The following is a 25625-nucleotide window of genomic DNA, read 5'->3' as shown; positions in this document are numbered from 1 at the left end:
TGGGAACATCTCATTAGTGCATTTTTATCCAAAAACTGACATATTTTCTCTTGCCTGACTTTCTCTAATCTGCATCTCCATTACCAGCAGGAACAACCATGGCTTAACTTTTAGCACCCATAATTGCAGCACTGTGGATCATATTTATTTGCATATTCATGAGCAGACACATTTGTGTTCTTAAAACATCTTCTCTATTCCATCCCATCTTTTACCATTACAAATTTCCATACAGGTAGTATTAACATAACAGCCACTCTCTTTCCTACTCTCCCTGTTCTGTTCACTCCCACAAATATCCAGATTAATTGCTTTGAAAAGCTGAGTTTTTTAGCAGAAGGCAATTGCACCTCACCACATCTGAAGGCATGTAATTTATCTTCCCTTCTCTGCAAGGTTGGAGAATGCCTTGTTTGCTCTGCTCTAGTTCAAATTAGCAGTTTTCCATTAATAACCCAATTAAGGGAAGGAAATTATATCAGGCTCAAACAACAAGCTGATTGGTCAATTCCTGTAGCAATCAGTGGATTAACATACCAATGGGGCGGGGCTAGATTCTACACTTATGGCAGAATACTAAGAAGCAAAAAAATAAGAATAAGAAACAGATCAAAGGCTTTTCCTGACTGCGTATTTTTCAGAAGTGTAGGCTCACATGTGTTTTTCACCAGGTTGGCAGGGGATTATGGGAGAAGATTGTTATGATATGTAACAATAACAGATTCCTAACAAAGATAATATTTAATGGAGACTTCTGGTTTGCAAGGCTTCGGCGGCGGCAGGAATCCGCGATCGTGCGCGGTTTCTGCTGCGCTTGCCGCTGGAGTGCCCCCGATCCAGCCGGATTTGGGGGCTATAGTTACCCCGTAGAGGTAACTGAAGATAGGGGAGATCCGGCAGGGGTCCAAGGGAATCGCAACCCCCCTCCTCAGCTGGCTTAACTCCCTTTTCCGAAAGCGGTGGAGCGGCGGTCAACAATGGCCGCCACAAAGAAGCTTTCATTCGGATAAGAATGTGCAGAAGGAAGCTTGAGAAGTGAAAGTTTTTGGCTGACCGGGATAATAAGTAACATTGAAATACCCTGGAATTTAAAGTTCATTAAAGATACATCGCTCCCAAAGAAGATCGGAAAAAGCGGCGAATGAAAGTTAAAAGGGAAAGTTTGTTTTTTCTCACTCTCCTTCCTTACGGTGATAGCAGATGGAAATCGGAAAAACCCGTTTTGGCATCAGCAGGTAATTAAATTGGAAAATTAAAGCCAAGGGGACATTAAAGATTTCTGAACATTGGGAAAAAAAACTTTTTTTGCTATAAGTGGGGAGGGAGAGGAAAAGAATTAATATTAAGATTTTGCTGGAGGAGGCTGCTTGGAATTTATAAGACTAGAGTTAAACTGTAACAAGACTTCTAAAAGATATATTTTGGAACTTTGCAATTGAACTGTAACCCCAGGAAGAGAAAGTATAAAAAGAAGAAAGTGCTAAATGAAACAGTCTGTGTGTATTTGGATTGCTTGGTGACTTTGGGACCTTTGGAAATTATTATTTGAAAGACTAAAAAGGTTTGGGTTGTTTAAAATTTTTTTCACAATGGCATTACTTGTTGATGAACTGAAAATGGAATTTAAAAAGCTAAAAGAAGAGGAACAAGAAGGGAAGGGCTCTTCTGGATCTGTTTTCCATTTCTTAGAAATGATGATTTCTACCTATCAGAAACTACAAGAACAAGAAGATTGGGATGAAGAAGAAGCCATCTTTAATGAACAAGCAACTTTAGCTGGGGAAGAAAAGGGAAAGAGGGGAAAGAGAATGGAGAATTTAAGACTTAAAAAAGCAACCAAAAAAGGGAAAAATAAGGTGAAAAATCGATACAATGTCAGAAAGCAACAGAAAAGAGGAATACAGAAGAAGGTGCAGGTTAAGAGGGTGGAGATCAAGAGACAAGGGGGTAAAAAGGCTAGATTGAAGAAGAAAGGAAGGGAAAAGGGAAGAGAAGTTACAAAGGTTTGAAACAAGATGTAAAGAAACAGGATTTATTCAGAGACAATGGGTAAAAATATAATTAAAAAAGAGATTCTGCAAAAGTACATAAGACTGTATTGTTGTATTTGTATTTGAAATAATGTTAGAAAATTGGAACACTATATGATTATATGGGATAAAATATTAAAAGGAATGTGTAAAATGCCTAAGATTTAACGATAGAGTTTAATTTGCTATGGATTATTGTTTTAATTATATTATAAACTTATTATTCTTTCTTATTTTAAAATATAGTACGTAGCTTTAGAATGTACTAAGCAGAATCAGAATGAAAATTATATATTATTTTAAGTGTTAAACTTAGGGAAAAGATATAAAGGCGTCATACTTCAATCAGTGATTACAGGAGAAATTTTGTGTTAATGAGAAAAGATAATAGATAATGAAATAGAACAGACAAAAGATATAAGTATAATGATTTAAATTGAGATGAAATAAATAAAACAGAATTAAGAGAGTGAAAAGTAGGGAGAAGCTATATAGAAAATGTAGAATGGTAAATAAGATATGAAATGGTATATAAAGTGAGCATGAATTTGATTTATGTCTGTACAAAAAGATGTAACCCGGGACTTAGCCGCTTTCCAAAAAGAAGTTTTATGTTTTCATGTTTTGTGTTTTGTTTGTGTATGTTTGTTTATTGAAAATTAATAAAAAAAATTATTTTAAAAAAAGATATTTAATGATTGATCTAAAAAAAAGCTAAGAAGGGATGAATGGGAACCCCAGGAAATCCCAAGGCTGATATAAAGTAGATTGGAAAGTTTTTAAAAAGCTAGAATTGAAATAATGTCAAGTTGTTTCCATATTATTTCCAAGATGGCATAGTCAAATACATGTAAAGTAGAGTTAGCTGGAGGCAATTCACTTTGGCTGATTCTAAAAACAAAAAAGGATTGAACCCAGTTAGTATTTGAATGGAAGACACCAGAAATCTGAGAGCTGTAAACTAGACTGGGAAGTAAATTAAAAAATCACCCTCTAAGAACAATCCCCCTCTATCATTGCCAAAGCCACAATATAGCCTACTAGGGGTGTATAACTCCCAGCCCACGAGGCCGGATGCATCATGCACTGGCCATGCCCACGCCGTTTAGAGAAGGGGGAAAAAAGACCTGATATGTCACGTGACGATGCCATGATGATGTGAATTTGACACCCCTGATATATAGACTTTTATAAATTGGGTGGATTTGAAAAAGCTAAGCAAGGTTAGACTTGGTTAATCCTTGGATGGGAGACTACCTTGAAATTCCAGGTTTGTGAGCTAGAACTGGAGGTTGAAAACACAGTACAGAAAAAAAAGCAGTGGCAAACATTTTGAATTTCTGCTACAAGCATTATATAGGCCTGTCCTTGATGTCAGCAGCAGTAAAGCTCTAATTGAAAGATACCTTGTAGAAAATAAAGATCTGCTTGTAAACATAGTTTTAATTTGTCTATTGATAAAACACTAGATTGGGAAGGGCTAATTCTTCCAGATCTACTGCAAGTGGAAGGTAAAAAGGCTGCCCCTTACATTTTCTCCCCTCAGACCATTTTTATAGCAAAGGCTGATGGATGCAAATTGTTTCATTTTTGTTTTTAAAGATAACTTTGTTCCTTCTTCAGTTCTTGTATATCCCCCCACCCCATTTTTATACAAATGCTGGCCTGATTAAACCCCCAACAGAGATTTTAATTTTATCTGAACTCAAAATACAACGCTACACTAATTTTTTTTGGACCTTGGCACTTATGTTCTCTCCAAAATGAAACCTTTCCCTGCTTTGCAATTTCATTCCCCCTTTTCAGGATGACCTCGTGCAACAGCAGAGTGGCTGAATTCAACAGGTGTACAATGAACACAGAAAGATGTGGAACCTCAAGAGATTCTCAAAAAGCAAAAGTTCAGTGTATCTGCTATCTCCATAGAAACAGAAAAGGCTGCGAGATCCTGCTTTAAATGTTAGGCTTCGAAGAACATTCGGACTTTTCAAAGGGACAAGAGAAACCATTCAACCTTGCTCACCACTTTATTCCCAAATGAATATGACTCTTGTCCAAAGTACTGGAATACTAGTAGTCCTTGATTTATGATCACAATTGGGTCCAGAAGCAATGCAGTCATTGAGTGAGTCATCATGTGACCAGAGCCACTTTTCTCATTAGATAAGTTTTATATAGATTTTGAGTAACACAAGAGAGACCACATTATATTCTGCATTGGAAACAACCTCAAGCATGAGCACCTTTCCCTCTTAACTACTAACTGGAGATATGCAATCATATGAAACTATTGTAGAATAGTGTCCGGGTCCCCTATCTTTGTAGGATACCATGGCCAATGATACTAAATTCAATTCAGAGGTTACCTTCATTCAAGTGCCTATGAAGATCATCCCCTACCGCAGCTAATATTGTTCTGTCCAGTGGTAGAATTCAAATTATTTTACTACTGGTTCTGTGGGCGTGGCTTGGTGGGCGTGGCGTGGTTTGGTGGGCATGGCAGGGAAAGGATACTGCAAAATCCCCTTCCCACCCTACTCCTGGGGGAAGGTTTACTGCAAAATCCCCATTCCCTCCCCACCCCACTAATCTGCTTTCCAGCTCCTTCTCCTTTGCAGGGCTTGGTTGAGCCTTGCTGGATGATGAACTGAAAGGGCTTTTGAGCAATTGCTATTAGCTTTACCTGGAGATCCTTGTTATGTAAAATATTCTGGCCCAGGCCTTAATGGCCCACCCATTAACAAAGGTGGGGGTGAGTTTCTGCTTCTGAGCTTCTACTCTTTTTAGAAGAAATATTCTGCCTTTTTAATATTTCCTAGGCTATTTCAATTTTCTAGGAGAGGGGTGGATGCTAACTTCCTACAATATCACAGTATTAAAACAGAGAAGTGGTGGTCTCTCCTATAGGAGAGCAAGTGAAGCTAAGTAGACATTTGTTGAGGATGCTTCTGGCTGGATCCTTGCACTGAAAAAGGGATTAGGCAGGTTCTGAGATTGGACTGCTTATCACCCATCCTGGCTGGAAATTTTAAAACCGTAGTCCAGCATATCTAGAAATTACCATATTGGAGAAGCTATTTTATCCAATTTGAACCCTCATATGTTGGGGCAGGGAATGCTTCAAAAATGTAGGGTCTAAATAGCTTCCAACACTGGATTTATTTTCTATATCTTGTGTATTTTACCTGCAAATAACACTTATGTGAAAAGGGGAAAAATGTTTGGAAAGTTCAACAGATCCAGTGCTCCATTCTGAAATCTATGTTTCAATTATAAACTTTTGGGGGCAACAAGAGTTACATAAAACTGTAAATCTTTACATAAAACTATAAGCCCACCAGTACCTCTAGAAAGGTAGAACTTCAAGCCACAATGAGAGACAAACAGCTCAAAAACATCAGGCAAACTGTATTCAGAAACTTTGTTTTAAGGTTTCTAAGGCCACTTATTCCAGCACATTCGGGACAGAGATATTTTGAACCTAACGAGGCTTTATTTATTTCAATCTCATGGTTACTAATCACAGTGAAAAGGTCTCCTTAGCCTTTTTAAAGTACAGTGACTTACAAAGGACAGCTATCCTTTAGATTTCTTTTCTTGGCCTTGAATTTTCCTTTGTAAAGCAAAAGTATAAACGTTAATTATTTTTTATCCAACCTCTTTTAGACTTGCCTCTTTTTCAGGATTATCTTGGTATTTTTGTCCAAAGAAAATACGTCCCTGTCCTATTGTTTCCTTTTATTTTTTCTTATGTGTATCCATGTATTTATAACTATGTTTTTACTTATACCTATTATCTTGTAAGCAATTGACAAACCAAATAAAATAAATAACGTACAGAGGGAAACTATTGGGATTCTGTGACGAAATATTATATTTTGCGCCCAATTTTCCTCAACGCCTCTTACTTATTATTCACGTATATTTGATGGTCGCGATGTTTTTATCTTGCAGCAAGGCTACATACCTTGAAATTCAGTTCTCACAGCACAAAAAAAAAGTGCTCCACTTGGGCATAAACAGATGAGCGTTGGTCAAAGCCAGGTTGTATCCTATTAAGGCATTAATCAGAAGGAGGGGATAGCATTACCGGCTTTTTGCGTCCCATCTAAGGCTGGCGAATAAAACGGGCGAACTCCCAGCGAAACATGGGGGGGAGGGATGGTTCTTGAGGGAGAAGGGTACGCCCACCTCTCCCCAGGGGCCCTCGCAATAGCGGGAGTTTTGAGACGGCCGGTAACGCGCGGATCGCTTCGGCGCCATTGGCTATCTCTGCGCGCTGCGGTTTGGATAAAATGGGGGGAAGGCAAAGGAACTGGTGAGTATCGGGTGGCGACGGTGGGATTTGCTTTGGTCTGGCTCGCTGGGAGGGGAGCTGCTTTGGTCTGGGAGGAAAGCCCGAGGTTGGAAGAAGGGCAAAGTTTATGGGAGGGGGGGGATTGCCTGCAAGTTACCTAGCTAGGCACGAAGTGCTGTGAGGGAGACGTGGGAATGGGGTGGTCCAGAGGTCTCCAAACTTGGCAACTTTAAGACTTGTGGACTTCAACTCCCAGAATTCTGGGAGTTGAAGTCCACAAATCTTAAAGTTGCCAAGTTTGCTGGCTGAGAATTCTGGGAGTTGAAGTCCACAAGTCTTAAAGTTGCCAAGTTTGCTGGCTGGAGAATTCTGGGAGTTGAAATCCACAAGTCTTAAAGTTGCCAAGTTTGGGGATCCCCGGTAGTCGGATAAGAGGGGAAGGGGGGGGGCTTCCGATTTTTCTTTCTGTTGAAGAGGTGCACCTGCAATTCTCAATTCCTCACGAGCGTATGAAGTCCAGCTAACTATCCTATTTTCGTACCTTGGAATGCTTGTTTAAAACCGCTGGAAGGTCCTCCCTCTTATCATTTCTTTGTTGGATTGAGTAAAGGCAGTTCCTTTCCTGTCTATAAGTAGGGATTTCTAAGTCGCCCTGCTTTGTAAAAGTGCGTTCCTGTGCAGTGGCCTCTCTTCCCCGATCGTTGCCTTGTAAAATGTATTGAAGCACCGGGTTTCCAAATGTCCACACTTTGAGCCCTGGTTCGTGTGGTGTTTGGAGAAGCCACCCTTATCTTTGAAAACAATTGCCCCAGCCAAAAGAAGAAGAAAAAAAGACAGGGATAATAAAAAAAGATGGATCAAACCTATATGCATGTGGAAAAAACGAGAATTCCTCTTTTTTAAAAATAAAATAAAATCTAGAAACATGATAGGGAAGCTCTTCCTGGCATGGATGTACAAAAGTCTTAGAACATTTTTTTTCTTCCTTTTTTAAAAGGTGCTGTATTTTAAAATGACAAACTTCTTCACAGACTGAGTGTAGTACATACAAATGTAGCCACAGGATGAGATGAAGTAGAATGGGGAGACTTATTTTATTATCATAATAATCATTACATTAATGTACAGAAATTAATAAGGCTGAAGAAGAAAACACCCTGGAGATTGTTCCACAGAAGGATGGATGGATTGTATGCAACTATTCTCTCTGTGTATGGAGGTGTGGGAACTGGCACTTGACTCTCATACAATGTATAAAATGTAAGGCCTTTTTAACATAAATTCACACCATTCTCCCCACTAGCTTTAATACTATTAAAGTTCTACCACTGTTAGGAATAACTGCTGAATCACCTAATGATCATTTGAAGCTTTTAGCTGGGCTAAGTAAAGATTGCTGCAGCAATTAAATGCTTACATGAAATTGAGGGCAACTGTGAAAAATCATCTTGACTTACATCTTAGTTGGACTAGTCACTAGAATCATGCCAATTCAAATTGCCAAGCTTATTTCTGGAAGTTTGGTAACTAGCCTTGGAAGGAATGTAATAAAAGGAATTAATAATGAAGATTCAGTAATAAGTAGTGCAGTCCTACAGTATTAAGGAGCATTTTTAGCTAACACTGTATCTGTTCTGCACAACAATGTAGTGGTTTAAGGTGAGAATGAGCATGATGAGTTTAGGATATCTTGTTTTCTCTCTCCAATGTTAAAAGGGTTGCATTTCCAGAATGCAATACTTATTCTGAATTGCTAAGCTAATGGATGTGCTTAAAAGTTGAAACAATTCAGCTTTTATCTCCTGCAGCTATTCAGAGAAAGGTAATGAATTGCAAACAGGAATGTATGAAAAATGGTGGCCTGTGATTCTTTCAATTCAGAATCAAATCTAGCACAGCATGGTTAAAAGCATTACAGTTGTCCTTTTCTTTTCTGGGACTTTAGATTATTTAATTTCTTCCAATTTCACATCGTTGTCAATTCAGGAAAAGTTCTGAGGCTTGACTATTACCAGTCTTCTCCCTGATGCAAAAAGAGTTCAGTTAAGACCTAATTGTATGCATTGGTATACAAAATAATGTTTGAGAAAGTAACAGTCCAACTGAATGTTAGGGAGGGAAAACTTTTAAAAGTACATTGTCAGTAGAACCAATTAATAATGATAAACCTAGATAAACCTATGTTTGATTTGGAATCCTTCACTAATGGATGAATTTAATTAGCTAAATAGTTTTTTCCAACTCTGCTTCTATATTTCACAGTTTGCCTCTATTTATATCAGTGCAGATACAATACACTACAATAGACATATTTGCCATATTTAGAATTTGTCTGGGCTTAGAAGTTGAAAGACTTGAACTAGTTAGTACTTGAATGGGAGATTAGCAGAAAATCCTAAAGCTGATAGCTAGGTTGGGAAGATGAAAAATTTACTCAAAACAGTAAGCAGCATCCTACCTTTTCAACCTTAGCAACTTAAAAATGTGTGGACTTCAACTCCCAGAATCCCCCAACCAGAAAGCAGCATTCTTGACTGGGGAATTCTGGGAGTTAAAGTCTACACATTTTTAAATTGTCGAGGTTGAGAAACACTGCTCTATAGCATTGTTAGAAAAACACTGCGTGGATTGGTTCATGAGATCATTGGCTGTTGAAGTAGATTTTTAGTTATGACTTTACAGGATTTTTAGTTATTTAGATTTTTAGTTATGACTTTACAGGACTACTAACTAAATCTATATAGCTTGTCAAAATGCCAACTAGTACTAGATCTGTTTGGATTTTTCAGTAGGGTGTTACTTGTTGCTACCTATAAGTTTACATGAACTGTGATTCTATTCACTAACACTGCATTTCACATTTGCCTCCTCCAATGGCTAAAAGTAATGTTTACATGTTCTCTGTTTCTATGGGATTGTGTGTATTATAGTTTTGTGAAATGGGTCATAAGGATTTATAGTGCAAATGTGCTGCATCTCAAACAGCAGTCAAAATTCTTTGGGAAAAACCATGAATTGGTACGATTCAGCCCTGTAAAGTATCAATGGAATTATGGGTAGATGAGGTGTTGGCTAAAAGGCTCTATACTCTAGTGATAAGGTTTTCTATGCAGAACTGCATTAGCCTGATGTTCTATTCTTGACCCACACAAAGAATATGACTACTCAACTTAAGAAAGTACCGAAAATGTGCAGCACAGCACACCATGCAAACCCCAACAGATAACTCTACAAAAGTGGTCTCATGGCTTGGTCATTATCTCACAAGTTAGTCCTCTTTCTAAAACATTGGAAAATAATTTCAAGACACAGATAACATTTGGGAAGGGAAAACAATTGGAACATATCATAAATTTTGCAATTAATATCAAGGAACTGTATACAGTACAGAATGATGGATCAGAAAGTTCTTAGCAAGTTAGAGATGACCATACTGTATAGGTTTTCTTAAAAATTGTAAACCACCCAGAGTCTTACAATTAGGTGAGATGTATGATGTAGAAATTTACTATTTACTATTCAATTGACTATGGAATCTTTATTATAATGCCATCCTTTGACAATATGGAATTGGAGTTTCTACTAATAAATCCATTTCTATTGTCTTCATAGGGATAACAGTGACATTGTGAAGATTGCAAACAAAAGCTGCCAAGATCCCATAATGGAGATACAACTAAACTGTGTACTTGAAAGTGATGACTGTAATTCCAGGGGAGATCAATCAAGTGAATTCAATAGCATTTCTGATTGGGTGGGTCATAAAGCCAATCCTGGGCTCAAAGTGAAGGAAGACAACCTGACACCTTTCTATCCAAACGTAAGTCCTGTTACATTTTCCTGTCATGCGGATTTCTCTGCAAAACTACTGTGTGGACAACAGGAAATATCTTCAAAAGGATTTCCCAAAACCTCAACTTATTGGCAACAGAAAAATCCATGTACACCTGGGGTATATGTTCCTGCTAGATTAATTTATAATCCAGCTTCTCAAGAGAAAGATGTGGAATATCAGTGTTTTGACATTTCTAAGGATCTTCATGGACAAGGAGAAGAAGAGGAAAATTTTATTATTCTTGTTGACTCAAATGTGGAGGAGAATATATCACCTCAGTTGGGAAAAACTTTGCCTTCTCATTATCAGAAATGTCATCAATCTTTCCAAGATCTCTCCAGGCTACAAGAACATAAGCTACAAGTGGCTAGGAATTCATATCCCTGCCCCCTTTGTGGCAAGGAGTTTTTTCGTGCAGCTAATTTGCGAATGCACAAATTGACCCATACTGAAGAAAGACCCCACAAGTGTCCAATATGTAACAAAGGTTTCATTCGCACCGCTGATGTTTGGAGACATCTGCACAGTTTTCACAAGGTAGAGCGCTCCAGTGTTGTTTTGGGAAATGCAAACATAAGGAATCAATGGTGCACAGTGAAGCAAAATCAGGATAATAAAGGGTATCCTAAACAATTGGAATCTGCTGCCAGCAATCTTGGAAACGAAAGTTCAAAATCATGTATCTGTCCAGTATGTCACAAAGTTTTCCGCAAACCTAACTTGCTTTCCAAACACAAAGTAATACATCGACAAGAAAAGCCATACAAATGCAAAGAATGTGGCATGGCCTTTGTCCAACTGGCTAGATTAAAAAGGCATAATCTGACACATACTGGAGAGCGTCCATTTTCCTGTGAAAGATGTAGCAACACATTTACACGTTTAGGTTCATTACAGCGTCATCAACGTATCCATACTGGAGAAAAGCCCTATTCTTGTTCCTACTGTGGTGTGTCCTTTACAGACTCAGGAACTCTGAAGAGGCATGAACAGATTCATAAAGTCATCCAAATATAACGTGATGCCTCTGGTATTAGACTTTTATTTTACGCTGTATAAGCAATCCATTCACATTCCAACTGCACAAAGAATCCCACCTATGTATGCAAGTTGCATTCAATCTAGATTTTTTTTCTCCCTAACTATAAAACTTTGATGTGCCACTCAAAAGAGTAGTTGTGATCCTCCCTCCAAGAAGTGCCTTTTACTTTAATGAAATAGAAGAAAAAGATAGCTTTCAAACTGATTTTGATATCGCTGCAGACTGCAGCTGACAAAACTTTTCCCTACTTTAGAAAACCTAGCCAGTAATATAAGGAAGATCTATATTGTAAAGTGGTACATTATAGATCTGGGTTTGGGTTTTTGTTTTTTTGTTTAGTGTCCTGGTTTTCTACTTGTAATCAGAGCTGTTCTTACCAAATTAATGATAATTGTATCCTCCGTCAGTAATCTGATGTAATATCTATTCTGTACCCCCCCCATACATATACTGTATACACACACACACTTTATGACATGGTTACACCATCATACCTAGCCCTTTATACCATCTTGGTCACCTTTTCATGATTGTCAACCAAATGTATTGGTCATTTGAGAGTGCCACACCTCAAGAGGCAGTGAGTGGGGAAACAGGTTTTGCTTGTGGCATCTGTTAACGTGAGAGAACATAAAGATAATCACTTGATGCTTCAGGCATTGGCATATGCCAATAGAATGATGAGCCTGAAGGCTTCAGAGGACAATGATCTTTAATGAGCAATTTTTGGTAAATTTAAATGAATGAAAAGTTTGTTTACTCTTTTCCTTACTCTCTTTAACTTGTTGAATGTTTGCATTGTTTTATAGCCAGGACCTGGGTTTTTTTTATACATTATCCGAACCACTTTTTAAACTAACATTTGCTTATAGAATTTGCAAATTTACATTGATGTTTCTTTAGTGATCTTGCTTGTCTTTGTAATATGACTTGAAATTGTGGAATCCTGGAGATTCTAACCCTAATGCTACTTCTGATGTGCATCTTATTCTCATCTTTGGTTCAGCTAAGGAATTACCTGGTGGAATGAAGTTAAAAGTGCCAGACTTATATAATAAATTGTCATTAAAACTGGATCTTTATTGTACCGTATATTTTTCTTATATTTCTATTCAGCCCAGGGAAAGATGAAGATGAAGTGAGATTCCAAGGACCTTGAATCTAGATCTCCACAATCCTAGACATTAATTGTTTAATGCAAAGAATAGTAGCATTTCACTTACATCCCATATTCCATGTATGGTAACTGCTGGAATGGAGATTGATGGGAATCATGCTTCAGAATGATGGAGCAGCCCCACAATATAGACTGGTAACTCAATATAGACTGCTAACTCAATATTTTACAAGCATCTCCATCCATACAAATCTGGACGTATTCACTTCATATTTGAAATTTATTAAGTGATGGCATTCTGAACCCTTTCACCCAATTCCTAATCAACACACTGTTGAATTGGGAATAAGCTAAAATGAAATTTTTTAAAAAAATTGTTGATTACCAGAGAAGAGAAAGAGAAACAAGCAAACAGCCAATGGCAAACTTTTATGAACAATATTCCACCCAATGGAATATATTCCATCTTTCTACCCCCCAACTTGTGAGAATACCTTTGGAATGACCTCATCTCTTAGTGGTCCCATCTGTGGAAGGATTTGGTAGAAAACTTAATCCACTCCAATTCAGGATAGAAACAGCTTGGAGGATGGCAAATAGGAATACTGACTCTTCATATAAAATTCCATTCTCACTCCTAGGGATGGTTTGTATCTTCCTCAATCTAGGATCCTCCAGAAGAGGTCTGGGAGTTTGAGGGTTCTGCACAGCATCTTAGTTGTTCCTAACACTGCTCTTCTGGACAGAAAGCTCTGATGTTGCTCCTGGGATCCATTGGAGCCACCCTCCTTTCCCTACTTTGGATGTTCACTTCAACACTTGTGTAATAGATTCTGCCGATAGAGGCAATTAAGTGATAAATTCCTGTTGGTTTCATAGACACCCCACTACTCTTCTTAATAACATCATTAGGGGTTTTTCTTTTCTTACAGCCCTGGTATTTCCTAATGACCTTCCTTCAAAGTAACACCCAGTTTTGATAGTACTTAGCTTTTTTTCAGGTCAGAAGTTTGTTGTCATCAAAATACAGAACTTTAACTCTGCACCTGTGTTTCCATAACAGCACTAATTAGGATGGTGGGCTTCCAATAGAACCTGTTTTTTTCACAAAATTATCCATTTGGGGGAATAGTGCAGGCAGTCCTCATTTAGTGACCACAATTGGGACTAGCAACTGAAGTCATTAAATGAAATATCAAGTCATGACTGCTTACAGCAAGGGTCTTCAAACTTGGCAAGTTTTTAAGATTTGTGGACTTCAACTCCCAGAATTCCTGACCTAACATGATTGGAGGAGGAATTCTGGGAGTTGAAGTCCACAAGTCTTGAAGCTGTCCAGTTTGAAGGCTCCTGGCTTACAGTTTTGCTTCAGCTTTCTTTAGCTTTACAAAGGATGCAACTCCAACCATTTCCAAAACTCTACTCAAGAGGGAGCCATGTAAAAGCAAATCTTGTAATCCTTTCCCCCTCTCCCACTTCAGCTGCCCTTTGGAACACTTATCCCCTAGTCAAACATGATATTTTTCTGATTCAAATCGGAATTCCGATTTTTGGGGGAATCGCCCGGGCAGTGCGAGCGGAGCCCGGGCGGGCAGGCGGGCGAGCGGCGGGCGGTGCGAGCAGCGGGCGGGCAGGCGGTGCGAGCGGTGGGCGGGTGGGTGGGCGGTGCAAGCAGCGGGCGGTGCAAGCGGCGGGCGGGCGATTTCTTGGCGCGCGGTGGGGGGTCTCTTTTGGCCGGCCCCGATTTTTTTTTCAGAGGGGAATATCATGCCTGCCTAGTGCTAGAATAATTAGCAAGAGAATTGATAATGTATTTACATTACCAGTTCCAGCCCTTTGTTTTACTTTACTTGCTAATTCTATTATATCAAACTAACAATATTACAACTCTATTAACAGCATCATGTATCCTCAAAATCAGCAGTAGTAGCAACAGTAACATTTTTAAAAAAATACCTGGAAAATTTCAAAACAGTTCAAAAAACTGACTATATGTCTGAAAAATGACTTCATTCCCCTTTGTTAGGAAAAAAAAAATAACAATTCAAATTCAACACATGAACAATCATTGCTGCAAATCAGGTGTTTAGGTAGTCTTTGAATTTACAGCCCTTTGTTAGTACCCATTCAAGGTTAAAGGTAAAGGTTCCCCTTGCACATATGTGCTAGTCGTTTCTGGCTCTAGGGGGCGGTGCTCATCTCCGTTACAAAGCTGAAGAGCTAGTACGTCTCCATGGTCATGTGGCCGGCATGACTAAATGCCGAAGGAACATGGAACACTGTTACCTTCCCACCAAAGTGGTCCCTATTTTTCTACTTGCATTTTTACATGCTTTCAAACTGCTAGGTTGGCAGAAGCTGGGACAAGTAACGGGAGCTCACTCCTTTACGCGGTGCTAGGGATTCGAATCGCCGACCTGCCGACTTTTCTGATCGACAAGCTGAGCGACTTAGCCACTGAGCCACCGTGTCCCAAATTCAAGGTTACATTCAAGGTTACATCACTGAAAAAAGTGGCTTGCAACCAGTCCTTGCCCTTATGACCATCACAGCATCCCCATAGTCACATGATCAAAATTCAGGCACTTAGCAACTGAAATGTATTTAGGATGGTTGTAGCTTCCCTAGGTCATGTGATCACAATGCATGACCTTCTCAACCAGCTTCTGACAAGCAAAGTCAATGGGAGAAGTCAGATATGCTTGACAATCACAATTCACTTAACTGGTTACCTGAAATGATTTGCAGATTAAACCACTGCAAAAAGGTCATAAAACTGGACATGACTCATTAGCAGCCACCTTGCTTAAAAATGGAAAATCATGTACCAATTGTAGTTGTAAGGACTACCTGTGTATATCTTCTTGTATTGTTTGATATGTCAGCCAATCCCTGTATCTGAAATATCCACAGCTCTTGATGTCTTCAACCTGGTTTGGATGTAGCAGAGAACTTTTGTATTTTTAATACATAGAAATGATCTAGAGTCATATTAAGAATTCTGTTGATTTCAGTCCAAAAGACAGAAATCAAATTCAAAATATATGAATGTATAGTATGTTTCAGTTCCTAAATCCATCAATGCATCATTATTGATCATTCCCTAAAGTATCCTGTACAAGGATGGCAATATTTTTCTAATATATCTCATTTTAAAATAATAAACTAATTCCATATTATTTAAATAAACTTCCACTGGTTTATTGGAACAAAACATTCCAGCTCATTATTTTAAGATTGCAAAATCTTATCAGTTTTGACAATTTTCTTCAGCTTCCTTTAAACAATGAGATAAATCAAGCACATATTGAAGTCAATTCCAGAACTAGACAGCAGATGGTGACTTTGTCCTACCAATGATCAGAAATACTAATGAATGAAAAGAAAGCAAGCCTGCTGATATAAGAATACAGTATGCATAGAAATCAGATGCAATTTAATAACTACATGATTCAAAAATTGCTCTTCACCTTGGGTAGAGGAAAGAGGCACACATTTTGACAGGAATCAAGGCCGTTACCTCACACCTGCAGTAAAAGGCAATCTGTTCTACACATGATTTTGAGATTTGTACACCAAGAGTGAAGCAAAGCTGAGGCAGCCAACGGGCCAGAGCCTAAAGCAGATAGCTTCTCTTGCCTTTCTTTTTCCCATTTTTTTCCCCCTAATGGTCGTCCTTTTCCCCTCACCTTTATCATCATCTGCCTGAGGGAAAAAAGGTTGCTCTATGCTGGACATTCAAAGAGAATTTTTGACATCAGTCTGAAGGCATGAGAAATTCATTTGAATTTTAATATTTGGAATAATTATTGGGAAAAAAAATCAGCTGTAGGCTGCCTGTGACCCAAAATTACAGAACATGTCCTACCCACCCCTTGTAAAATTATCCATCCTAGAGACACTAATCTATCTGATTTGCCTTCTGCTTCCATCTCACCTCACCCTTTACCAGATATATCCATAAAGATGTCAACCAGCAACTTCTTGGGCTTGTGAATCTTAATTAGTTGTTGGATTTATGCTGAGGTACCCAAGATATTCAGTGAGATCTGAAAGTATTTTTCTCTTGCTAGTGATAAGTCAAAGACACTATAACATAACAATGTGTGGTGGGATCAAGTTTCCTAGTATTAAGTGGCTAGAGGACAAAACTCTGTGTACTCTGAAATTTTGTTTTTAAAAAAGTAATCTGCTGGCAACCTAAATTCTGGGCCAAAAACAGTTGATTGAACAGAAAAAATTGTTATAATTGCTGTTTTTCATGAATTACCGTATTTGGCTGTTTGTTTTTATCACAGTTAGGTATATAATGTTGGTAGCCAATAAGAAGGGCAAAAGACTACAAGGAGCATGAAAAGGCCACTTCCCAATCACTTGAAATTTTAGGGAACATTAAAAATGGACCAGTGAAATTTTACTTGATTTCATTTACCTTACAAATAGTAAAATGTTGAGAGTTCTCATGTAGTTTAGTGCTTTACCCATGAATACAGCAGATTAAACTGCCACATAATCAGGGCAATTGAGGATGTAAGGGCTTCATTTGAATAAATAATCTGTCCCTAATTTAAAATTTGGCTTGTTTGTAACATAGCATGTTGTGCAAGTCCAGACCATTTCATTAGCTCATGGCTCAGAACACAGCAAGAATCCAGGAAATGTCTTATTTTCAGATTGCAGCTATTCTGCATTTTCCTAGTGCTTTTGCCGAACTCTTAAGTTCCTTCTAAAGACAGAATACATACTCCGTCTGGATCATTGCGCTCTTCCCAACCTTTAAAGTTTGGGATACAGTACAAGAATTATATAGCTTCTCTTGTGATGCATGCAGGAGAGGAAGAAATTTGTAGTTTAGAGATTGCGTGGGGGAGTCCAAGGTAGGGAGTTTGATTCTGAGGGTTATATGGATTTGAACCTTCAGATAGTGAGAGCCCAGCTATATCACTGCTGGTTGTTTTTCCCAGAATGAGCAGATTATAAGGACTTTATGCATCCATCCCATTTATCTGATGGAGGCTGGGCCAAAACTGTACCTAGGCCTCTCCCCCACTCCCCCATCTTTTATGTAATGATTGTCTTTAATTAGACTATGTTGCTTACTAAGCTAATAAAATACAGAAAGGGCACCCTCCAAGAAAACTCAGTTGTTCTTTGCTGATATTGTTTGGTTGAAAAGTAGGTAGGGTGGTAGTTAAATGTTTCTGTGCACCTTTTAATTTGTTGATTTATTTAAACACACATACACATGTATACCTGGAAGGAATCTTAATCAGAAGATTATCATCTATCTATCTATCTATCTATCTATCTATCTATCTATCTATCTATCTATCTATCTATCTATCTTCTGATTAAGGTTCCTTCCTTTCAGGTAAACACACTTCCATCCAGATTCCTTGGCAATATGCACTGTCAGCAAAATGGTTTCTTGCTGCTGTACAGAAGATGTACTAGTCCATAAACTGCATTCTTAGAACAAAGTTCAAGATTCTTTGAGATCCATTCCACAATGCCCTCAGATTAATTCATCATTCTCTTTTCCAGAATTAAGCTTTCTTTTTTTTTTTTTTTGTACTAGAAACAACCATTCAGACATACCGATCATGGACCAACTCTCTGATTTCCCCAGTTCCTAGGATAGATAAATGAATTGCTTATTTGTGGGGCTTAGTTATTACCCATCAAAGAGATGAAAAAGATACCACCAAGTCCTTTCTTATGATAAAGTAATTGCCTTGGGGCCAAGATCGTGGGAGATAATGCTCCAGGATGCAGGACCCCAATAAGAGAATCTGATTACTAATATTGAAGAAGGGAAGCTATTTACTAGAATTTTTTTTCAGCTTTTGGTCTAATTAGTTTATACGGGGTTGATGGAAATTGGCCCCTTGGTTTGGGAGAGAGGAGGAAAAATACTTGGCTATAAGTCAGTAGATGTCTTTTATGTAATTTCTTGATTTTTTTTTCTTTGTGATGTCAGAATTTTGGAATAAGCAATCAGATTGGTAAACTACTCTGAAGAGGGCAGGGTTCATGGTTACAGCAAGTCAGCACTAATCTTTTGCTCATTGTATAGTCTAAAGATGGATATTGAACACTCTCAGTAGCAGCTAAGGCTGGCCAGCAAGAAGGAAAAAGAAGTAAAATCTGGCTTCTAATTCTAAAAGTTATAATTCCAACATATCTGGATGATACCATGTGGAAGAAAGCAGCATTAGAATTATACTGTTGGGTCTTCTAGCATGCATTTTCTTCAAGCATTTCTTGAATCGAAATATTTTGCAGCAGTGTGATAGGATTATCTGTCTTGCACTACCCTTTCTAGATGGGAAGGTGACATATTTTCCTTTAAGAAAGAAAAGGAAAATGTATACTCCCCTCACTAATTCACTGCATGTATTCTAATTCAATTAGTTCCCAAACGATGTGCCAAAAGCTCTTCCTTGTGAACAATGCATGGAAAACAAATGAAAAGTTCAAGATTTCTGTGAATCCAAAATAATAACTTTCAGAGTGCTTCTGCTTTCTTTTGGCCCATATTCAGAGTCTTTGCAGTGAGCAACAACTAATTTTAATAACAGTCAATTGCAACAGGCAGCCTTACTTGGAGCAGCTTATATCCTGCAAAGATAACACCATCAGACAGCAACAACTGCCTACCCCAGGTTCTTGGGAAGATTCGATAGGTAGATAAAAATGGTAGCCAGTCTATACATCTGGCTGACTGTGTGACCAACCAATAATAATAATATTATTATTATTATTATTATTATTATTATTATTATTATTATTATTAATAATAATAATAATATTTTGAACAGTGTGGATAATAGTTTTTCATGGCTCTGATTGAGCTGTGTTTGGATAATTTCCTTGCTTCTCATGCAGAGATGCAACATAAGTACTCATTTTCAGAGGCTATCTGTTATGTTTGTCTTTGCATGAGTACTGCTTTGGATTACTGCCATAAATATTTTCTGCATTAAAAATGAGAGTGTTACTGAACTTCCTTTTTTAATTAACTTATTTTATTTTTGCAAATTAGTCATAAAAGGGCAAAGAGCTATGCAGGCCACTGACAATCTATTTTACCCCTGGTCTCGACACATCCTACATAGCTCCTCTATGTCTGAGATTTCAGGTGGCATTGTCAAGACAAATAATCAGCAATAGCATTGAAGATGAGATGTCCCTTTCAGCTATTAGAATAAGACTCCTTGTAAGAAAACAAAAAGATAAGGAGGTTCTTAGAAACTGCATTCTGCATCTAATGCCATAGGTTGCACGTTTTTGATGCTTTTGTAAAATCAACATAAATACTCCTTATAATCTTCTTGTCCCCTCCCCTTTTAGACTCTCAGCAAACAAGGACAGTTTTGAATTCCTCTTCTGTACATACCTACATTCCTTTGACAGGGATAGAGATGTGGCTAATTTTCTAAGTTTCCAGAATCTTGGCAGCATCCGCATGAGATGCAGACAAAAAGGCCAGCTGTACATTTATGAGAACCAAGCTCTGTGATTAATATGCTGAGGAAATAGAAGCATTTGTGTACCACTTTCTATTTATGCCACTGAATCATTCCAATTTTATCAAAAATCAACTCTTTTGGCCCAGGGACAGTTCTGTTGTAGGAAATGCTCTGAATTTTGGAATCTTCATCTGGAATGCCTTTGTCCCATCTTGTTCAAAGAAGATAATATGCATGTAGCTAGATACAAAAAGCTTGCATTTGATATTATACTTTTACACATCTCTTGTAAGGTACAAGAGAAGGCAGTGTAGAGCAGCATACCTTTATAGAAGAGATGAAGACCAATTTGCATGCTGCATTTAGACTGCAACTGAGGGTGGGGGTTGCATTTTTTAATACTGTAGTTCCCTATTTGGAAAAATTTCCCTGCATGTGGAAATGTAGCATAGGAGAAAATGTGGTAGTTGATTAACCAATGAGAAAGACGAGGAGAGAAATCTAACTACAATGATTTTCTCTTGGTAACAGAGAAACTCTCCCTATTTGTATAAATATGTAGAATGTTAGTGTTTAACTTGTAATTGCTCAGAACATTTTACATATCTCACTTTCATACTCTCTACAATAACTAACCTTAACTAACCTTAACAATAATACTCTTCAGCACATTATTAGCGTACTGATATTAAGAAACTCTGTTTTGGTCTTTTACTTGCCTTCTTTATTTACTCATGTCTATTTATTAATTTGTAACCTTTTTTCTCCCTAAGAGCTCAAGGTAACTTACAGTATAGGGGAACTGCCTTTATTTTATTGTTTCTAACCTTTGTAAAAAGACAACCAGGTGTCTTGACTAGCATTGGATCTAACAACCTTACATAAGGATACTTCATTTTTTTCAATCGAATGCTTATGGATTGATCTTATTGGAAAAAATATGTACTTTGTGGGAGAAGTTCTCTTTGATTTTAGCGATCACTGCTTGTCTCAGGAAGCATATTAACAGCCATCTCTGTAATGAATGTGGGGTAGACAGTTTTTTAGGTTAAATATACACAAGAGCATCCTACTTTCCCCCCTTACAAACAGATTTGGAACAGCCATTTTAAAAAGTGGCTTGAACAGCTAAATTTTCTTTGTGGTAATATCTGCTTGAAGACTTATATTTTGAAAATTTGTACAGAATTGTATTTGACTGAAATCCTAATGTCACCTATTTGTATTTTCCCCCCTCAAATTACTTAATTTAGCTGACACTGAGGAGCAGAATCTAAGGCTTTAAAAAAAAAAAAAAACTAGAGAACTAACCAGTATCTGCCAGTAAGGAATTGCACAGTGGCCGTGGTATATGGAGTAATTTAAGTGATATGTCGACAAAGCAGTGTGGTGACGATGTCATTGTATGAACTGATGAAATGTTCCCATTTTCTCTGATTTCACAAGTCCCTTCTGGAAGGTCCGCCAGTCAGCTTCAGAGTTGGCTGTACCTTCTGTTCACATTCCCAGGGAAAATAAACACAAGAGAAATCTCCCTTTTACTATTGAGTACAAGGACCACCCTGGGATCTGGGTAAGGTTTTAGAATAAAAGATCTCTTTTCAATAAAATTTGGGGCTTAAATGTGGAAGCTCTGACTGAATTACATGTCCGCTGTTAAATCATTCTTTCTCAGTGTTGGCTCTTGCAAATCTATTAATAATACAGAAGACATTTGAAGAGCAAGTTGTTGGAAATAATTATTGGAAATAGCATGAAAGTTTAGATCTGGATTAGAAGACTTCCAAGGTCCCTTCCAACTCTGATATTCTATTCTGAGTTTTTTTGGTTTTTTTTTTTAAAAAAATTACATACAATAAATCCATTCCATTTCAGTCGTGTGTCGATTAGGTACATATTTTGTGTGCCTATAATTAATAATAATACTCTTTTTATCAATATAACAATATAACAATAATCACATTTCCATATGAATAATATAAGTACTATCCAATATATCTATTTCACCAGCTTCTCTTATTGCTTTATAACTAAATCTAAACCATTTTAATTTATTTTATTTTCTAACCATTGATAAAACAAATCCCATACCATGTAATATTCAGATTCTTCCTTTTCTTTGATTTCTAATGTTAGTCTATTCATTTCTGCACATTCAAATATTTTTTCGATTACTTTTCCCTCTATCGGTATCTTATCACTTTTCCAATTCTGAGCAAATACAATTCTAGCTGCAGTTAAGACATTATATTCTATTCTATTCAAATGCTGAGAAAGCATTTATACTAGCGATGTGATCTGAAGTCACACTCTCATCTTCGAAATTAATTTCCTGGCAGTTTTACTGATCCCAAATAATTGTTTCTATGGGTAAATTTTCAGCTATTTGATGTATCATCTTCCATCCAAGGTTGCCAGAGGTAAAGCAGAATAACTGCTTTGTTATCTGGGAGAGGGATTTCTGTTAATTAAAGCTTTTCTTCCGTCAGCCTGATAAGCTAAATGCCTGAAATTCTCCTTCAGCAAAGATTCAGGTGCTCCTATAAAAAGTAAGGAAGAAGTGGCACCCCTAAAGAGGCAAAGAACAACAGGGAGGACAGAACAGTGGTGGATGACAGGAAATACAAACAACAGAAAGAAATGTGAAGACAAGTAGAGTTCTGCTGTTTGTTTAGGAGTTTTAATTATTTGCATTTATGCACGAGTGAGATAAGCACCAAACAATCATAGTTACATAATATCAAGCTAGGCCCAACTCCTGAAGGCTGCATGCTTTCCATCTTGACATATCCCAGTTCATAATATCTTCTATGCATATTCCAATGATATCTTTAGCATTCAGAATGTATTATTATCTTTTTATTCATTAAACATTAATAATAATAATAATAATAATAATAATAATAATAATAATAATAATAATAATAATAATAATAATAATAATAATAATAATAATAATAATAATAATAATAATTTCTACAGCATAATGAAAGTGTTGCTACTGTTCTTAATGGTGATAATAGAATCATTTCAGCAAATAACAGCATAACCCTTCCTTCCTTCCTTCCTTCTTTTGATTTTTTTTCATGTTTGTTCTCTGTCTTTCTCAGCCACTTGTTACATAAGCAATTATATAAGCAGCCATTATTGCATGGCAATTCTCCAATGGAGATAATGATAATCCTAACAATGGCCCACCACATGAAAAAGGAGGCCATGTTGAGAGGTGGCTCTTTTCCAAACTAGACTTCTGGGCAAAGAGGGGAGGATAGTTTACCCTGTCTCCCACAATGGTAACAAGAAAAGAAAAAAGACAGCGATTTCCATGGACTTCTTGACTCATTTACCATCATCCTCAGGATTTATGACTGTGCTTGTGGTGGTCGACATGTTGATAAAAATGGCCCACTTCATTCCGTGTCGTAAATTGCCATCAGCCCGTACAACTGCCCATTTGTTCTTGCAGCATGTTTTTCGTCTCCATGGTCTGCCAGACAGGGTAGTTTCTGACCGCGGTGTACAATTTACAGCCCAATTTTGGAAAAGCCTGATGACCGTGTTACAGGTGCAGGTGTGTTTGTCGTCAACACACCATCCAGAAACTGATGGTGGGATGGAGAAGGTCATTGGCATTCTCGAGCAATATTTGCGTTGTTTTGTAAACCAACGGCAGAACAATTGGGTTGATTATCTCCCTCTGGCAGAGTTTGCATTCAACAACTCCCAGCACACCTCCACCCAAATGACACCATTTTATGCTAATGTGGGGTACCATCCACGGTTCTTTCTGATGACACTATTAGATTCCCCTGTTACCAAGACTCAGGAATTCCTTTCGGAACTACACTCAGTTCCGCAGTTAGTTCGGCAGCAACTGATACGGGCCAAGGAAGATTACAAGTGATTCATAGATCGCTCTCGACGGGCAACGCCTCCGCTGGCTGTAGGAGACCATGTGTGGTTGTCCACAAAACATCTTCAGGTCGACCGCCTGATAAAGAAGCTGGACCATCGGTTCATTGGCCCATTTCCCATCGAGGCGGTCATCAACCCTGTAGCCTATTGACTGACTCTACCGTGCTCCATGCGAATTCATCCAGTCTTCCACCGTTCCCTTTTGGTCCCTGAAGCCCCTTCATGTGATCTTTGACATCCCGCAGCTGATTATCCACCACCTGTGCCCGGTGAAGATGACGCAGTAGACGGCAACGTGGCCAGCATTAGGGATTCCCGCTGGCTGAAAGGGCGGTTCCAGTATTTGATCAAGAGACAGGGGGATGGGCCAGAGGCCCTTTCCTGGGTGGATGCTTCCACAATCCATGCCCCGGACCTTATACGGATGTTCCATGACCATTTCCCCTTGAGACCACATCCTGACCGTCAGACTCGGGGGAAGGGCCCTGCGGCGAGGGATAGTGTTGTGGCTCCGATTCCCGAGCCTGTGCTGTTAGAGGAAGAGGACTTGGAAGATGAGGAGGAGGAACTGGGAATGCCTTCCTCCCCAGGACCTTCCTCTCTGGCAATGCCTTCCTCCCTGATAATGCCTCAGGTTTCATCAGACAACCGAGAGGAACAGCCTGAGATTAATCAGGAGGAAGGCATATCGGAGCAGCCCCTGACAGGGAGTCAAGAGGAAGAATGTTGGCTTGATCCTAGGCAGTGTCGTAGGGAGAAACGTGAGCAGCGACGTAGGAGGCGTGGGAGGGTCAGAGTGAGATGAGTCATTGAGCCACACCCCACAGGGGATAAAAGTGGGTGTGTTGTCGACTGGAACTTTGTATGGGACAAAGTTTGATCTTACTTCAGGTTTTTCTTTGTGAATGATTTTTGTGGTCTGCCTTGTAATTTTCTGTAAATAGCTTTTTCCTTGTTATCAGTTTGGACTTGGCAGGCAGAGCGTGTTAGAATGCCAAGAACATTATCAGTTCCAAAGAATTAACTCTGTGAAGTCCGAGCCAGCTTGCCTGCCTGTGTTTGTGTGAGTTTGTACTCTTTCATCTTTTAAGAAGAAAGGTGAGACAGAACAATTATGTATGGGTATTTGAGAGAAGTATAGATGGGAATTCTGGCAGTTGAACTCTAACATCCCTGGAAGGCACAGAGGGTGATATACATTAACCTTGAAGTGGAGACAAGGGCTGCAATCCTGACTGAGCTTGCAGGAGAGATGTTTCTTCCCACCTCTTTGTAACTCCTGGGATCACCCACGATAGTCAGGATGACTGGAGTTGGTGGGAGTTGCATTTTCAGCAGCATCTGGAGAATCAATCTTATTCGCTTTTGCTAAAAGCAAAAGAGCAACTGAGATTTTGAAAGAAATACCGGTAATACAAATGATTTTTTTTTTTGTTAAAAAAATACTAGGTTTTGAGAATTACCGGTACTTGGGTGTAGTGGTTAAAGGATTGGAATGCGAGTTAAGTAGCACCAAGTTCCAGTCTACTTTCAGCCAGAGAAACTCGCTGGATGATTTTAGGCCAGGTTATTCTGTCTTAACCTTCCCTACCTCAAGAGTTGTTGTTTTGTGGAGGTGCGAAAGGGAAGGGGAATTTCAAATAAAACTGGCTTGAGATTCTGGAGCAAGATGGAATATATTTCTAGTAAGTAAACAACAGGAGTTTTATATTTGGAAAAAAAAATAACATAATAGAAATGTTGAACTTATTAGTAAAAATATATACAATTCCTGTTGCCTGAATAGATCTAGTTGTCCAGGTCCAGCATTTTAACAGCTTCCATCCTGAAATGCTGCAAAACCCTCAGCTTATTGGGGCTGCTGACCACAGGAAAACCAATAAAAGTCCGGAGAGCAGAATTGCCCTGTGTTTCATA

The 25625-nt window shown here is 38.3% G+C and overlaps 1 protein-coding gene and 1 long non-coding RNA gene across 2 annotated transcripts in view; one reads left to right on the top strand and one right to left on the bottom strand.

The window, feature by feature from the left end:
* LOC148131312 (uncharacterized) overlaps nucleotides 1-25625 on the bottom strand; it is an 85323-nt gene that overhangs the window by 26863 nt on the left and 32835 nt on the right. The gene's annotated exons all lie outside the window — the stretch shown is intronic.
* LOC113413101 (uncharacterized) lies at nucleotides 6195-12244 on the top strand. The gene is made up of 2 exons (XM_087959009.1): nucleotides 6195-6348; nucleotides 9940-12244. The coding sequence occupies exons 1-2, from the start codon at nucleotides 6326-6328 to the stop codon at nucleotides 11177-11179; spliced, it is 1263 nt and encodes a 420-aa protein (XP_087815135.1). The 5' UTR covers nucleotides 6195-6325; the 3' UTR covers nucleotides 11180-12244.

The sequence above is a fragment of the Notechis scutatus genome, chromosome 3 (assembly GCF_049901735.1).
Source record: "Notechis scutatus isolate UNSWTSFEM ecotype Mainland chromosome 3, rNotScu1.2, whole genome shotgun sequence".
Lineage (NCBI taxonomy): Eukaryota > Metazoa > Chordata > Lepidosauria > Squamata > Elapidae > Notechis > Notechis scutatus.
This window is presented reverse-complemented; position numbering and strand designations above follow the sequence as displayed.